This window comes from Clupea harengus, chromosome 11, assembly GCF_900700415.2.
Source record: "Clupea harengus chromosome 11, Ch_v2.0.2, whole genome shotgun sequence".
Classification (NCBI taxonomy): Eukaryota; Metazoa; Chordata; class Actinopteri; order Clupeiformes; family Clupeidae; genus Clupea; species Clupea harengus.
Window position 1 is genome coordinate 7,432,224 of NC_045162.1, and position 15,733 is coordinate 7,447,956.

A 15,733-nucleotide genomic window follows, 5' to 3' on the forward strand; every position below is an offset into this window, starting at 1 on the left:
CAATGGAGTCAATTAGTCTACTTTGTTGGACAACTATGACGGCTATTCAGAAATAGCCCTTACATCCAATGCACCTTCAGCACAGAGAAATGTGATTAGTGTTGCCTGACATCCCTGCATTAGTCCTCACTTGACGTAAGCAGCGTCAGTAGCCTTTGGCAGCCTACGCCGTGCGCTGCTTCTAGAAGATTTCTTCAGAAAGTTAAATACTACAACCTTCTTTTTTTTCGTTTAACCATCGTGCATTTAACCGTCAGTCTTCATTCATCACATCTGCAACCGACCTATCCAAGATGCAAAAAGACGAAAAATATACAATATACCATGGTCTTCTCTGCCCTAAGGAGACACATTCCATGGACAGTTTTCAATACTTTGAGGGATTTAACATGAGAGATGACGACGTTATCGCCGTTACATATCCTAAATCTGGTAAGACGTGGATGTTATGAGGCTGGAACTTTGCAGGATAATTGTTTTCTCAAAAGATAACTTAAAACATTACAGCATTTATAGTCCTTTTAAATCGAATTCCTGCTGGCATATTCTGCACGTTGTGACAGAAAGAGTACAGATTTTGCACAAAATGGTTCAAGAATATTTTAAATGTAAAATTCTTTCACTGGGCAAATGAATATGTACGTGTGTTGAATATGTCACTAAAGAATAGCTTTTCAATTTCATTTCTATTTGAGGGAGGCGTGGTAGATGAACAGACAGGAAAATAATTTGTATTCATGTATATACATGTCTGTTCTAAGATGCCCAAGATAGCAGAGACAAAAATCTGCACATAACCCTGAAAAGCCATGTTCAACGTGATATTTATTGAAGGCTATGTTTTTATGAATGGATTTTGCTTCTATAGGTACAATCTGGATGCAAGAAATACTTCCTTTGATCCTGAATGGTGGAGACTTAACCCCTGTCCATACAATACCCAACTGGGACAGAGTTCCTTGGCTAGAGGAAAAACGTGCTGCCTTAGTTCTAAACAACAAGCCCTCGCCAAGAGCCATGGTGTCCCATATGCCATATCACCTCATGCCTCCCACTTTCTTCTCCTCCAAGGCAAAGGTTGTTTGCTCAGTTATTGTACTTGGTATTGTTATTGTACTTGCACTTCTACTAGTACTTTACTTGCACTTACAGTAGTAACATTCCTGCACTTTTTTCTATTTCTTATGTAAAATAGTATTTATTGTCACACTAGGTCTCTATTGCTCGTAGCTTGATTGTTCTCTCCCTTGTACGTCGCTTTGGATAAAAGCGTCTGCTAAATGACTAAATGTAAATGTGTGTTACAAAAAGCAGGTAAATTGCATATTACTGTTAAAGTAATCACCATCTTATCTGGGCATAATTTATTTGTTTGTCATTTAGCAGACGCTTTTGTCCAAAGCGACGTACAAGGAAGAGAACAGTCAAGCTACAAGCAATAGAGACCTAGTGTAACAATAAATACTACTTTACATAAGAAATAGAAAGACAAAAAAAAGAAAAGAAAAAGAAAAAGTGCAGGAATGTAACTGCTGTAAGTGCAAGTTAAGCACTAGTTGAAGTGCCAGTTAGGAGGGGAGGTGCTCTCTGAAGAGTTGGGTCTTCAAAAGGTAGAGAGGGACGCCCCTGCTCTGGTGGTGCTAGGCAGTTTGTTCCACCAACTGTATTAGAGAAACATGTTTCTTAATTTTATCTTTTATCTTTATCTCAATTTTTTTATTTTAGGATAGAAATTTAGCTATTACAGAATCGTCCTAACTGTCTGCAAAATAGTAAAAAAAAAAAAACATTTAAAAACAACTAGTAGTCCCAGAGCCCTAATGTCAGAAACGTTATGTACGCTAGACTCTGACATGACGCTTGACATATGGTCATATACGTCAATTAAAGCGATCACAATGCTTCTGTAAGAGATTCCAGATAGTTGTTTGTGCCAACTTACTTGGCCGATAAAACCTGATTCTGATAGCCTACCGGTAGGCCTACATTCTAATCAAAAATAGGCTTCATGCGGTCTGGCCTACGCTATAGGATACATCATTAATAACACATTATTATGTTGGCCTAAGTCTACTTAATTTCGATATTCAGTGTTTTTACTGCATTTGCTGCTAATGTTGAGTGCAGCGATATGTTGTAAATGACTCTGTTGTAAATGCTAGAAAAACAACTGACAGGTAGAGTTAAGGTGCTGTACAGACACTGTTGCACATGCTTGCCAAGCCTGTATCGCTGCAGACTCGTTCAGGCACGCTGATGTAGGGCCTTATAACCCACTTCCACTCCCCGCTAATTGGATTGGGATGGCTCTTAATGTGGCGGACCCTCCACGTGAACCCGCAAACAGAGCGAAAGTGGGTAGGGAAAGGGTGTGGGGGCTAGTTTGGAAAAAGCCCTCAATGACAGATATACATGCTTTGAGAAGTTACCATGCCGTGAACAGGAAGTAGAGGTAACCATCTGCCACTGCTTACAATTGCATGTATGTTTTATTTTAGGAGGCCAAGAAAAAATATGACCAGGAGGCAGCAGCTTTCCTTTGTAAAAACAATGACATAGGATCCCCACTAGATGGCGCTAACGCACCAAAATATCACGCTTGTCAAAGTGTCTCTATGTGATCATATGGTAGTCTACCACCGTCCATGAAAAGTGTTTTGAATCTTTACACTTTGCACAGTATGTCATTAAGAAGACAACCCAGTGAGGGAGTGTGAAGCTCTGGGCTATGTCCTCCTGGGTGCAGATATTCACAGAACATCAATTTGATTTGTGCCATCTAAACATTTCTGCTGACCAGCGGTGGACTAAAAATAAAAAATGGACACCTTCTGCACGACATGGAGCCCTGGCAGCAAGCAAAAAGCTATGATGCATCATGTATGATGAAATAGTAGTCATCCTTGTTTAAGATTAACATGTTATGAGGTGATCCAGATTAACAGTATTACCACAGCTCTGTGATGAAAAAAAAACCACAGGGAACTATAAACCTTTAAAATGTTTCTTTCACAAACATATACAGTTAACCACAACAATCCAACCTAAACTAAGAGCAGGAACGTTGCTAGTAGCTCAAAACATTCAGGGCTTAGCCCAGACCTATAGAAAAGGTCTGGGGGCATAGGCCTACTTCCCTGGGATTTTTAAATTTATTTTGGCAGCTAAATGCATTATTTTCATACAGTTTGAGACAGAAACAGTGAACCTAAAGACACATGGCCTGTTGTCTGTATGACTCACATGAACATCTACAACATCAGACCGCTTCTCCACATGAAAGCATTCTTATGTAAGGTCGCACAGCCATGATATTGCCATAGGTCACCCATAAAACTCGTAAATTATGGAGGAACCATTTGAAAAGTTTTTATAGACAGAAATTATACTGTTTGAGTGTCAGAAAACACAACCTCAGCCATTGTTCAATAAACTGAAGTTAATGGGCCTGTAAAGAGTGCTGTCTGGAGATGGACTTTAAACTGGGAGATATTAAAGTTGAGTGTGAACTTTTCTCATCCTTTCATTCTCCTTCACCTTGCTCTTGCCCAGATGGTCAGCAACATCCCATCTCCCTTCCCTCTAGCATCACCTGCGCTTCGTTTTTCTTTTTGAAAAAGCTTCCTATATCGTATTCCTATACCGTTTAAGTCCTGCCTTAGTGAGTTAGCTAGCTAGCAGCTACCACCAGATGCCAGCAATGACAAGCCCTGTAACCCATGCTCTCTCCCTCTCTCTCCCTCTCTCTCTCTCTCTCTCATTCTCGCTCTCTCACTCTCAATTCAATTCAAAGAAGCTTTATTGGCATGAATGTTTTGGAACACTATTGCCAAAGCTGATCTAACACATACATATTACACAAATTACATACACACATACAAGGACAAATATAATGAACAGAATTGATTAAGAAAAAAAAAACAATAAAAATAATAATGAGTCAAAACAACAATAGATTATTCTAAAAACAACAACAAACATACAGTTAGTTTGGCATTTTGTTCATATTGGTTGTTGGTATTTGTGGCCTTACTGGCTGTCCCTCAGGTTATGGCAGGCTGCTACATATTTAGCAGTTAGATTGGCCGAATCTGCCTCTTTCGATGGCGAATTACATTGTCAAGGTTTTCCTGAGTTTTGTGTGTTTTACTGTACTCAGGTAAGTAGCTGTTGAGTATTCACATTTTAGGGCCAAATAACATTGTAATTCTTTCCAATAGGTAATATAATTTTCTTTTTCAGTGTTTGTAATTTGGTTGGGTCTAATTTTTTCTGGCTACTGAGTCATTGTCCTGAGCCTCAGCGATGAGATTTCAGGACAAGTTGGGTAAGGGGGCTCCACCCTATATTCAGCTCTTGGCATTTCAGTGCTTGGTAGTGGAGTGAGTGGTCGCTCATTTTTAAATGTTGCCCAAATTTGACAGCTCTTTTTTGAATATCAATAATTAGGGGATATTGGCCTAATTCTGCCCTGCATTATTGGGGGTCTTCCTCTGTACACGGAGGATGCTTTTGCAGAACTCTGCATGCAGGGCTTCGGTTGGATGTTTGTCCCAATTTGAAAAGTCGCCTTTTGTTGCTGGATCCCACACCTCACAGCCATACAGTGCAATTGGTTAAATTACTGTTTTGAATAGTTTAAGCCAAATTGTAATTGGTAAATCTAATTGAATTGATCTTTTGTTGGCGTAGAATGCTCTTTTTGCCTTTTCTTTGAGTTCCTTCACAGCCATGCCAAAGTTTCCTGTTGAGGTGGGGGTGATACCGAAAAAAAGGTAGTTGCATGTTTGATCAATTGTTGGTGTTGCCTATTTTAAAGTTATCAGTGTTTCCCTGTAGCCAGGAACGTTTTCTAAAGACACGGACTTCGGTCTTTTTAGGATTAATTTTTAGGGCCTACGACTGGCAAAAGTTTGCCAATATGTCCATGTGGTGTTTCAAGCCCTCTTTGGATGGTGACAGCAGAACAAGGCTGTCAGCAAAAAGTAAACACTTGACCACTGTGTCTTGCAGTGCAAGTCCTGGGCCTGCGGAATGCTGTATTGTGTTTGCCAATTCATTGATGTAGATATTAAATAGTGTGGGACTTAGGCTACAGCCTTGCCGTACTCCCCTCCTTTGACAAAATAATGATGTCCTTTTCTCTCTTATTTTCACACAGCGCTTACTGTTTGAATACATGGATTGTACTATATTGTACACTTTTCCTCCCACTCCATAGTAGACCTCTATGCCAGAGGTAGTCAAATGCCTTTTAGAAATCCACAAAGGCGAAAATTTGGCTTTTATTTTGGTTTACGAACTTACCATTAGAGTGTTCAGCATGAGAATATGGTCTGTTGTCCGATTGTTTGGGAGGAATCCAATTGGACTTTTATGTAAAATATTATGTTCTGTGAGGTACTCAACTACTCTGGTGTTGATTAAGCTGCAAAAAACGTTTCCCAGGTTGCTGTTGACATTTCATATATCACCGTTCTCAATTGCTAAACTATCTTTGGGCCTTTTTGGTTCCAGTTGTCCCAAAATTTGTTTGAATCGATAGATTCCTCAATATCTTTCAGCTGGTTCTGTATATACGCATTTTTCTTTGATCTTATTGTATACTTATAATTCTTGAGGCATTCATTATATAAACTGCGTATCTTTTGGTTGTCTGGTTGCGGGTGTTTTTTGGTTTGATACTCTCAGTTTTTTTTTTCTCAGTTTTTTGCCTTCAGAGTCTATCCAATTGTCTGATTGCATTTTATTGTTTTAGTTTTTTGTTGTGGGAAAATTTGAGATTTGAGCCACATGGTCAAATATGTTGTTTAGGTGGCATACAGCCAGGCTGGTGCCTTCATTGCCATGTAGGTAGTTTGCAGAAAAGGACGAGTCCAGGAGTGACTGTACTTCTAGGTGACCTATTGACCTTCAGAGCTGTCTGTACCCCAAATAAATAACTGGGTGTGATGTTGTACATTTTTCCAGGCCTTTTGTAGATCTTAGGGGTCTCCGCTCTGTTAAGATAGACTGTTATTTGACTGTGGTCAGAAAGGTGAAGTTCAAATCTGTGAAGGTGTAGTCCACGGTACTACTGCCAAGAGCTGAGTTATAGGTGTAACGACCACGGAAGTCACCCCTTACTCTACCATTGACAATGTACAGACCCAGACTTCGACAGAGCTGCAGTATTTCCTTTCTGTGTGCATTTGTGGACTTGTCATAGTTCTGTCTGGGAGAATAAAGGGGGAAATTGATGTTGTCTCCTGTGATGAAATGATCACCTTGTGAGCTAACAAAGTCAGGTCTCTCCCCAGTTCTAGAATTTAGATCTCCACATATCATGACATGCCCTTCACTTTGAAAGTAGTTGATTTCTGTTTCTAGATGGGAGAATATCATATAATAATGTCGTAATCATATAATAATAATCATTAGTGCGGTTACCTAACGTTATCATACCTGAGACTTATCTGTACTCCATTGGGCTAAAGAGATAACCCCAGGCTAGGCTGCCTATCTAGTCAACCTGTTAATAACGAAACACCGACGACCTGTATTGCTGCTGTTCTACTATGCTGTCTGACTATACTAGAACCCCTCATACTAGCCATGGATTTCTGAGGCTGAGGTTGACTGCCAGGCTGAGGCTGTGCTTGTGCAACTCCCTTCATCGACACATCTGACTGATTGTGACTGCTGCCGTTTCTGTCAGGCTCAGTTTGTGTTGAGTTTCTGTGTGGCTCATCATGAAGGCCCTTCAATATTCAACCTTTGAACTTTTGAAGTACTCCTCTACAGCTGCCAGTCTCAGCTGTGAATACTGTCCACCTTTGCCGAGCTGTTGCGGGCATACCCCCCAGAGGCGTTAACGTTATATCCACTGTGGCTCTGGACGCACCTTTGTTATTGATAACACACAATCACAATAAGACACAATCCTGTTTCTGAGGTGTGCAGATAATTCCTTTGACCCCATGGCTTGGAGTTTGCTCTGACATGCACTGTCAACTGTGGGACCTTATATAGGCAGGTGTTGGCAATCCCCAATCATGTCCAATCAATTGAATTTATCACAGGTGGACTCAAATTAAGTTGTAGAAACATCTCAAGCAGTATCGGTGGGCACACTTGTGTACATATGATATTTTACATTTAGATTTTTAATAAATTAGCACAAATGTCTAAAAACATGTTTTCACTTTGTCATTATGGGCTATTTTGTGTAGAATTTTGAGACAGAAATGAACTCAATCTATTGAAGAATATGTCTAACGTAATAACATGTGGAGAAGGTGAAAGGGGTGTGCAGACTCTTGACTGTACATCACAGGACTGTATATACACACTTGAAGAACACTGTTTTGCATTTGCAGTTTTGCAGTTTTTGCAACAGCATTCCGATTAAAACATATCCTCTATTTTTGTAGTGCAGTTATTAGAATTAATTGAATTAAATCTCAACCAAAAATGCGGTTTTGGTGAATCTTTGTCAACCTAATGCCAAGTCAGCTGGCAAGAACGCTAGACAGACATGACAAACTTGTGAGCATACAGAGGTTCTAAATTAATATATTCTGAATAAAAAGCTCTTACCCATGAGAACATGGATTTTCCCTTGCCTGAAATTGATGTGCTAAGACATTTTAGGTTTAACTGGAAATTGTGTTGTGGACTGTGCTATGGTGGTGGGTGTAACACGTTTGGAAATGCAATTATAAAGAGCAAGTATAGAGAAGCCTCTGTCCATTTTTATTCAACGCGACAATGAAAAGCCTCAGTCAAGGGAAACCAACTCTTCACATTTTTCGAGATTGTAATTTGTACTCTCGCGCCATCTGACAGAGGGTGCATGGTCCGAAAAAGTAGGCCACCATAGTGTCATCCAAGAGATTACCCTGAAAAGAAAAAATGTGACATTGTAGCTGGCTGTATGTATTAGTCTAACTGTGTGGCAGTTATTTAGGCGAAATCTTTGACACATCTTGTAGAAACTTGCCTCAATGTTATATCTTTGCCTCATACTTGCACGCAGCATTCCCAAACCCCCTGGCAGCATGGGCTGACAGCAACATTCTCCATATTTCTTAGCGAGTTGACAGGCCAATATAGGACCACAACAGCAACCGCAGAGACCTGGCAATAGGGGAAGGGTGTGTTATATCGATGACCAGCTAATACTAAGGTATGCTCAACCTCTTTCTTTTCATCTAATAACTATTATGATAACATCTCCAAGTAACACTAACGTTACACTAACAGACTGGCATGTCCATGCAGCAATCCAGCATCTTTGTTGACCATCTTGACGGCTGAGCTCGCTGTGACGTTGGTTGTCGTGAAACAGGCGAGTTTGGAGGTGCTTGAAGGAAGAAAGACAGTGATTATTCAGCTTTTAATAACATAGAGCTAAGGCTACATACCAGTAGTATAATGTTAACTTTGCTAGCTATGTATTACTAGCCAAAGTATGCACGCTGATATGTTTTGTGGTGTTCGCTAGCTAGCTATCACAGCTAACGTTAGCTAGCTAGTTCGCGATCCTAAATATGAAGTTAGCCTTATAATAACAACACCACAGACACTGTAAGTTAGTGAATAAGAATTTAATTTACCTCCTTTTCTGGGGTTCTGCATCTTCTTAATTGGTTAGTTAGTAAACAACGACGTTTAAGATAGAAACAGTTGCCCTACCGTAGTCCTTTGGATGGTGTATGTTCTAGCTAAGTTTCAAATAAAGCAAATGGAAAATTCTAGAATGTATTAACATCTAGTTGGTGCATGTTTGTTTTTAAAGAAGATGCGGAATGTAAAATACTTGGTAGACCTGAATACGCTTACACACAGTATAGTTCAGGTTCAAGTTCAAGTTCAAGTTTATTTATATAGCATATTTAATATGGTATACATAGACACAATGTGCTTTGAGTGTGAGGACACCCCTGTGCAATATCACTTAAATGTCAAATGATTAAAAACGATATAATCTCACAGTAATCGCAAAGCTCAATGTAACAAAAGTTAACACACCTTTTACTGCTGAGATTGAAACCTTTAATTTTTTCAATATTTCGTATGTCCACATTTATTTGTGACGACATGGAGAATACCATTGTTGCACACATTTCTGGAGAGATGTGTAGCCATTCTTTCCTGAATGGGTTGTGATGCTCTACCTTTCTCTTTAAAATACCCCAAAGGTTTTCTATTGGATTTACATCACGCGACATACCTGGCCACGTCATAGTTTTCCATTTTTTACTTCGTTAGAAACTCTTGTGTGATTTCGGTTGTGTTTTGGATCGTTTTCATGCTGGAATATTCCTCTTCTGCCAAGCCTCTGGAGACTGGGAATCATCTTGTCAGCCAATGTTTTGGTATATCCAGTCATTCATAGTGCCACCTATAAATGTCATCTCCCCAACACTTTTTGCGCTCATTCAGCCCCATATCAGCACATTCCCACATCCATGCTTCACTGTCAGGACTGTGCAGTGGCGTAATGTAGTTACGTAGGCCCAGGTGCAGGCTATTATGACAGGCCCTAGTCAGTGGCGTAAGGCAGTGGTTCCCAAACATTTTACAGTCCCGTACCCCATGTTTGTAACCGCCGCCGCCACCACGCCCCCTCCCCCTGCGCAGATATTCAGCCGCACCTGCTGCACCCCCTATAGTTACGCCCCTGGGACTGTGCATTCACTGTGGTAGTCCTGGCCAGGTTCAGCCAAACATGTAGGACCCTATCTTATCCGAAATAATGTGTTTAACCAAATAATGTGTTTCCAGTACTCATCAGTCTTCTTTTCTTGTTCTTTAGCAAAGTTTAATCTTGCAGTTTTGTGCCGAAGAACTTCCGCTCAGATGGGGTCCAGCAATATTATATTTTGATCATAGCTCATATCTAGTCTGTGTAGGGGGTTGGATTCGCCCATTCTTGTCTTATGTTACGGTACTCATTTAGCTCCACCTAATCAACAATTACTTAATTAGTGGGCACTGCTTGGGTGTGGCTATAAAGGCCTGCAAGTTTGTTGCGGTGTCTGAGCTTGTGAACCGCTACCTCCTGTCCAGTGTGGCATCCCGTTTCTCCCTCGGTAGATTTTCTTCGCATCTCGCTAGTTGCGTAGAATTTTAAAGATTACCCTGTGGACTTACGTAGTCCTTTATTGTAGCCTGGGGTTGTGGTCCTCTCCTCCTTCGCTGACCTCGAGAACTCTCTCCATTCGCTCTAGTTCCAGGTATGCTCCTTTTTGAACAGGTAAGCAGACCTGGTCTTCAAATTCGTATCTATATTAAGTTTTATGTTTTGCGATAGTGAGGACTTGTGTTCCCTCGGCAGCCAGTGTCTTCGGAGTACCATGGGTATCTAGTTAGATCTTTCCATTGGCATCATTTTACATTGATTGTTTGTTTTCTAATTATCATTTGTGTTCTGTAGACGCGACCCAGCCTAGTGGAGGGTTGGATTCACCACACGAGCTGCTGTCTTGTCTTGGTCTTTTCTTGTTTTTGCGAGTTTGTTTTGGTGGGGGGTTTTTCTCGCCTTTTTGTCTTGTAGCCTAATGGCTTGTCTCTGTCCATGTTGACGTATTTCTTAGTTTCCTATTCCTTTGCTCTTGCTTTGGTCTGTCGTTTTCAGTAAGGGCAGTTGTGCCCAGCACGTGTTTGCTTCTGCGTTTTGTTTGTATGTGTGTAGTTTATTTGCATTTTTGTTTAACACAGGTATCCTGTGAGAGGGGAGACTGTTAATGTGCCAGTAGCTTCCTGTGGTGTGTGTGTGTATTTGCCCTATAGCTGGGGTCAGTGGCGATTTTAGCCCGAAATTTCTGGTGGGGCAATTTTGTATGATGTCATGTCATCATCACAAAAATATAGCTAGTTGATTACTATATTATTATATAAGCAATTTGCCTATATGCCCTGGTAGGCATAGGCTATGGGCTGCATTTTGAGTGCCGGCAGGGAGCAGAAATCCTATTTCAATTACATTTCACATGCTTCAGTTCTCAGCGCGACACAAAGATGTTGCTTATAATACAGCAACAACTTGCATGCTTTATCAAGCTTGTGGCACACACATACAACATGAAGTGAAAGGCAAAACTGAACCAAATAACAGCAACAAATTATGCTAAATGAACAAAACTTACATAAAATGTTGTCTTATAAACAGAAATGATTTCAGGCTGCAACTTGAAACATGGAGGCTGGTTCCAAAACAGTAGAAAACTAGCGATAGCTAACGAGCAGTAACGTTAGTGGCGTAGATCTGTCTGAGTACGATCTGTATGATTTATTTTTTCTTTGTCACGGGTTGCTAGGCAGATTTCGTGGGGCACATCTAAAACTGCCCCATCTCCCAATGTAAACTTTGGCCTGTGTTGCTCACATGCATTGGTGTTTCCATAGCAACAGTCTTATGTTTGCAGCGCTGCCCCAGAAAGGGGGGGACAGTGGAGAACAGGCAGCATTTCACAGAGCACAAACACAGAAACACACAAATCAAATTACTCCAAAACAGTACTCACATTTACAATTGAATCACTACTTTGCATATTAAATAAAATAAGATACATTTTGCCACAAAGCACAGATGTATGGAGCTTTCTGCACCACAGCGCCATCTGGATCTGGTGGGGCAGTGCCCCTAATGCCACTGCCTGGGGTCAACTGGCTTTCATATTTTCTTTGTCCCTTTTTGTTTGTTTAAACAGGCATTGGGCTATCCTGGAGGGGGGCTAATCACCTGGTGGTGGAGTCCCGTCAGTGCTCAAAGCTGATAACTAATCCAGTGTGGTCGCTGTGTCACGCTGGTCACTTTCCATGTGGTGTGTGTATGCTTATTCTCACAAGGTTGGTGTGAACCCTGGCGTACACCTCCCAGTTAGCCTGCCTCACACCTCCCAGTTAGCTGCCTCGCCCTTAAGGTAAGCCCCTGCCTGTTATGGCTTTGGTTTCCATTAATTTTGCGTCATTCCCTTCCCTAGTGTGTTTGCCCATAGTAATTTCACAGTGCTGTCTGGGCTCTGATCTTAAAAACTAAACTTGTAAAAATAAACGTTTTCTACTTTTGGACTAACCTGTCTCCAGTCTTTCTAGGTCCACCTCTTCCTGGGCAAGCATACTTGTCATACTTCAGTTATTTTTCTAATAAACAACAGATTATGGGATTCACGACTCTTGTGTGGTGTGTTTGAACCTGTGTTCCAAAGGCTGGTGTGCCTAATTGAACCTTAGTTTAATATCCTCTGGGTGAAATCCCCAGAGTGGCGTAGTCTGGCTACTTATACAGGGCTGTGGGACTCCCCCTAACAGCTCTTGTTACATCTTTATCATTTTAAACTGATAGAGTGAGATAGAGTGTTCAAAACTGAATTGATTATCTGCATATTGTACACCATTATTGAGTGTTCTATGTACAATACTGAAATAATTGCTTATTGTGCCTATATATCAAAGGCCAAAGGACTAGACAGATGAATTTGTTGGCTTCAAATAATTCTCTCCAATGTCGAGATTCTTGTTGTCAAGGTGACGAGATACAATGCACAGACAAGCATTAACATTAACCCCCTCTCCAAACATTGTTTATGGTTGTGTGAAACAATTAGCATTCACACAATTACAAATAACTATTCCAGATCTGATTACTACTAGTTACTTTTGTCAGATCACTTTTTTGTTTTATGATAAAATCAACAAGGAAAATCTAGCAGACAGCTGAAGAACAGTATTTAAATGTAACTAATTCAATGTATCAGTTGTGTTTATCAGATGACACATTGTAGACATCACTCATCTCCATGTCTACGTGGTCAGTTTACTCGTGATCCTTATGGGTACTGGAGTGTTTGTTGTAACTTTCAGATTTTTTTTTAGTCTGTAGAAAAAAAGATGCTTGGTTATATCGAGAGACTGCATATAAATGAGCAAAGAGAAGCGTTCAGATACTTGTGTCACACCATACAGTACAGGCATTGATATTATAACGGGTACCGCAGCGGCGGCACCGAGCTAACAGATAATAGCCTATATACAGGAAAGAAATGACAAGGCAGGGCAACAGCGTGTCGATGCTTTCGAGTTTTCTGCAGTTATAAGTTGAACGTGCACAACGAACGCAGAGGAGATCGCTACGCGACTCTTCCCCCTGCTGGTATGGAGCAAGTACAACAAGTCCATCTACTTAGGAAAGAAACATTTTAAAACCACAGAAATTATTTTGTTTCTTTAGCACCATTTTTTTCCAAAATAAAATACATGACCTTGTATTCAAGGAAAACAGTATTATCAAAATGAAATACAATTACCAAAAACACAAAGGTGACACTGTTGCGGACATCACAATATCCCCAAAATGACTAAATCCGTTGGACATTTAGGTGACCCTATTGTTTGTGTGTATTTATGTGTTTTTACACGGGAACGGCTCATTAACCTGGCCTGAACCTGCAAACTGTAACGGTGATTGAAGAAACCAACAAAAAACAGGGGAATTTTTTTTAGAGACATTTTATTTTCATTCCGGTACACGACCAGGAGCGTCTCAGTATGGGCGCCTCTTATTAACCTCTTTGGCCATTTGTACAAGGCCACAAGGTCCACAGCAAACACCTACACCCCAATCGTGACATAGGCTTCCCTGTAAAATCAAAAACACTGATTACATTAATTTAACAATAATTAAAACTATTGGAATGCAAATAGGCTTAAAATAATGTTAACAACCATACGAGCAATTTCTACCAATAACGCTAATGTAAATCAACCATGAACCTACCTTTATATTGTATCTCTCTCGCATCTCACTTCTTAACGCTGGGAGGGAGTTCATTAGCCCAACAGCGAACCCTTCGCCATACTGCTCTGCCAACGCACCGGTCATTAAACGCGTGCAACAGAAGGAAGCGCAGCCTGGAAGAGAAAAAGAAAGATGTTAACTACCCCAATCAGAAGGGAAATATATCAGACATATGGATATGCAAGGCGAAGGCCTCCTCACACATAGTTGTATCATCGCAGCAGGCGCTCAATTCTGAACTCCATGCTATCTTCTCAGCTGGGCCTCTGGGTTGGTTTGTTGTAACGTTATCGCCAAGTACGTTGCACATTGTGGGACTTCAGTTACCTAAGGAACGAAAGTTGTGGTTAACGTCAGGTTATGTCGGTCAAGCAAGGTCTGCAAGCTAATAGCTACCGAGCTTTTGGTAAGTTAGTTGAGATATTCATGGTAAATGGTTAACCTTCTTAAGATGGCATAGAAAACGGTAAGGTAGGAATGGTTAGTTAACATTAGCTAAGCTATCCATATGATAGGAATTGGTTAGCTAACGTTAGTTACCCAGCACTTGCTAACGTTAACGTTATGTTAAGAGTTAAGTTAGAATGTCCTTTGAAAGCTTCCTTATGGTGTTTTCAACGGGAATAAGGGATGTTAGATGGCATTCTGTTTTCTAACATTTTATCACAACCTCCCTAGCTACTCATCCTGAAGATAGTTGACAGATGTTTAACGTGAATCAACGTTAGCCTTAAACATTCATTGTAAATCTACCTACAGTATTATATAACACCATTAATTGATTATCTGCATATTGTACATCATTATTGAGTGTTCTATGTACAATACAGAAATAATTGCTTGTGTCTATATATTTTGTATATCATACTTCACCTATATATCAAAGGCCAAAGGACCGGACAGATGAATTTGTTGGCTTCAAATGATTCTCTTCCAATGTCGAGATTCTTGTTGTCAAGGTGACAAGATACAATGCACAAACAAGCATTAACATTAACCCCTTCTCCAAACATTTGTTATGGTTGTGTGAAACAATTAGCATTCACACAATTACAAATAACTATTCCAGATCTGATTACTTGTTACTTTAGTCAGATCTCACTTTTTTGTCTTATGATAAAATCAACAAGGAAAATCTAGCAGTCTTTAAATGTAACTGATTCAATGTATCAGTTTTGTTTATCAGATGACACATTGTAGACCTCACTCATCTCCATCATGTCTACGTGGTCAGCTTACTCGTGATCCTTATGGGAACTGGGGTGTTTGTGTTTTATTCCTTTTTAGAGCCTTGACACCCATTTTATCGCTCCTCAATTTGTTTTAGTAAGCATGGCGAACTAACTTTCAGATTGTTTTTTTTTTCCTCTGTAGAAAAAAAAGATGCTTGGTTGTATGGTATATAAATGAGCAAAGAGAAGCGTTCAGAGACTTGCGTCACACAGTACAACACAGGTATTGATATTCCCAAAATGACTGGTAAATTCGTTGGACATTCAGGTGACCTCTTGTTTGTGTGTATTTCTATACTGCTTTGCTTAGATATTTCTTAAATATGTGTTTGTGTGTGTGTGTGTGTGTGTGCGTGCGTGTCTGTGTTTGTGAGTGTGTGTGCTCGCATATTTGCACATGTGCAGCTGCATGAGTGTGTGTGTGCGTGCATTGTTCTCCTCTGAGGGCATTTCACCCGCGGCTGTCTGGCCGTACGTGACTTTCGTAGGGTTCTGATCTACCAGCTGCAGCCTCCCTATGTACAGATAACACAAATTGACTTCCTGCAATTTTTGTGTAATTGCTGACGACCAGAACCGAGACACTTGGGGTGGAGTGAGTGAGTGATGCCGAACAGTAAGGCAGCTTCATTTAAAGTACTGTACATTCAGAAACTGACATCATGATCCCTCAGGTGGGGATGGCATAGATGGATTTGGGCTAGCCTATTATATATGA

At 40.4% G+C, this 15,733-nt stretch overlaps 1 protein-coding gene and 1 long non-coding RNA gene across 3 annotated transcripts; both read right to left on the reverse strand.

The window, feature by feature from the left end:
• Positions 1 to 7,711: 7,711 nt before the first annotated feature.
• On the reverse strand, positions 7,712 to 9,167 carry LOC122133314 (cornifelin-like). Of its 2 annotated transcripts, none has more exons than XM_042709242.1 (4): positions 9,013 to 9,167; positions 8,243 to 8,344; positions 7,982 to 8,118; positions 7,712 to 7,880 (listed from the first exon to the last, which is right to left on the reverse strand). In XM_042709242.1, exons 1-4 carry the CDS (start codon positions 9,065 to 9,067, stop codon positions 7,782 to 7,784), a joined length of 393 nt encoding a protein of 130 aa, XP_042565176.1. In that variant the 5' UTR covers positions 9,068 to 9,167; the 3' UTR covers positions 7,712 to 7,781. The 2 variants fall into 2 exon arrangements, with proteins under 2 accessions (XP_042565176.1, XP_042565177.1); XM_042709243.1 differs by lacking the exon at positions 9,013 to 9,167 and adding an exon at positions 8,598 to 8,856.
• Positions 9,168 to 12,699: 3,532 nt separating this feature from the next.
• LOC116222388 lies at positions 12,700 to 14,939 on the reverse strand. The gene is made up of 4 exons (XR_004164617.2): positions 14,657 to 14,939; positions 13,985 to 14,110; positions 13,763 to 13,896; positions 12,700 to 13,624 (listed from the first exon to the last, which is right to left on the reverse strand). It is a non-coding gene; the product is annotated as an uncharacterized LOC116222388 (long non-coding RNA).
• Positions 14,940 to 15,733: the final 794 nt, after the last annotated feature.

Coding starts and splice junctions, on each gene's coding strand:
- LOC122133314 (XM_042709242.1), bottom strand. CDS start 9,067: ATGTGGACATACGAAATATTGAAAAAATTAAAGGTTTCAATCTCAGCA. Junction 8,119..8,242: donor CTGCATGGACATGCCAGTCT/GTTAGTGTAACG, acceptor CCCTATTGCCAG/GTCTCTGCGGTTGCTGTTGT. Junction 7,881..7,981: donor GGCAAAGATATAACATTGAG/GCAAGTTTCTAC, acceptor TTTTCTTTTCAG/GGTAATCTCTTGGATGACAC.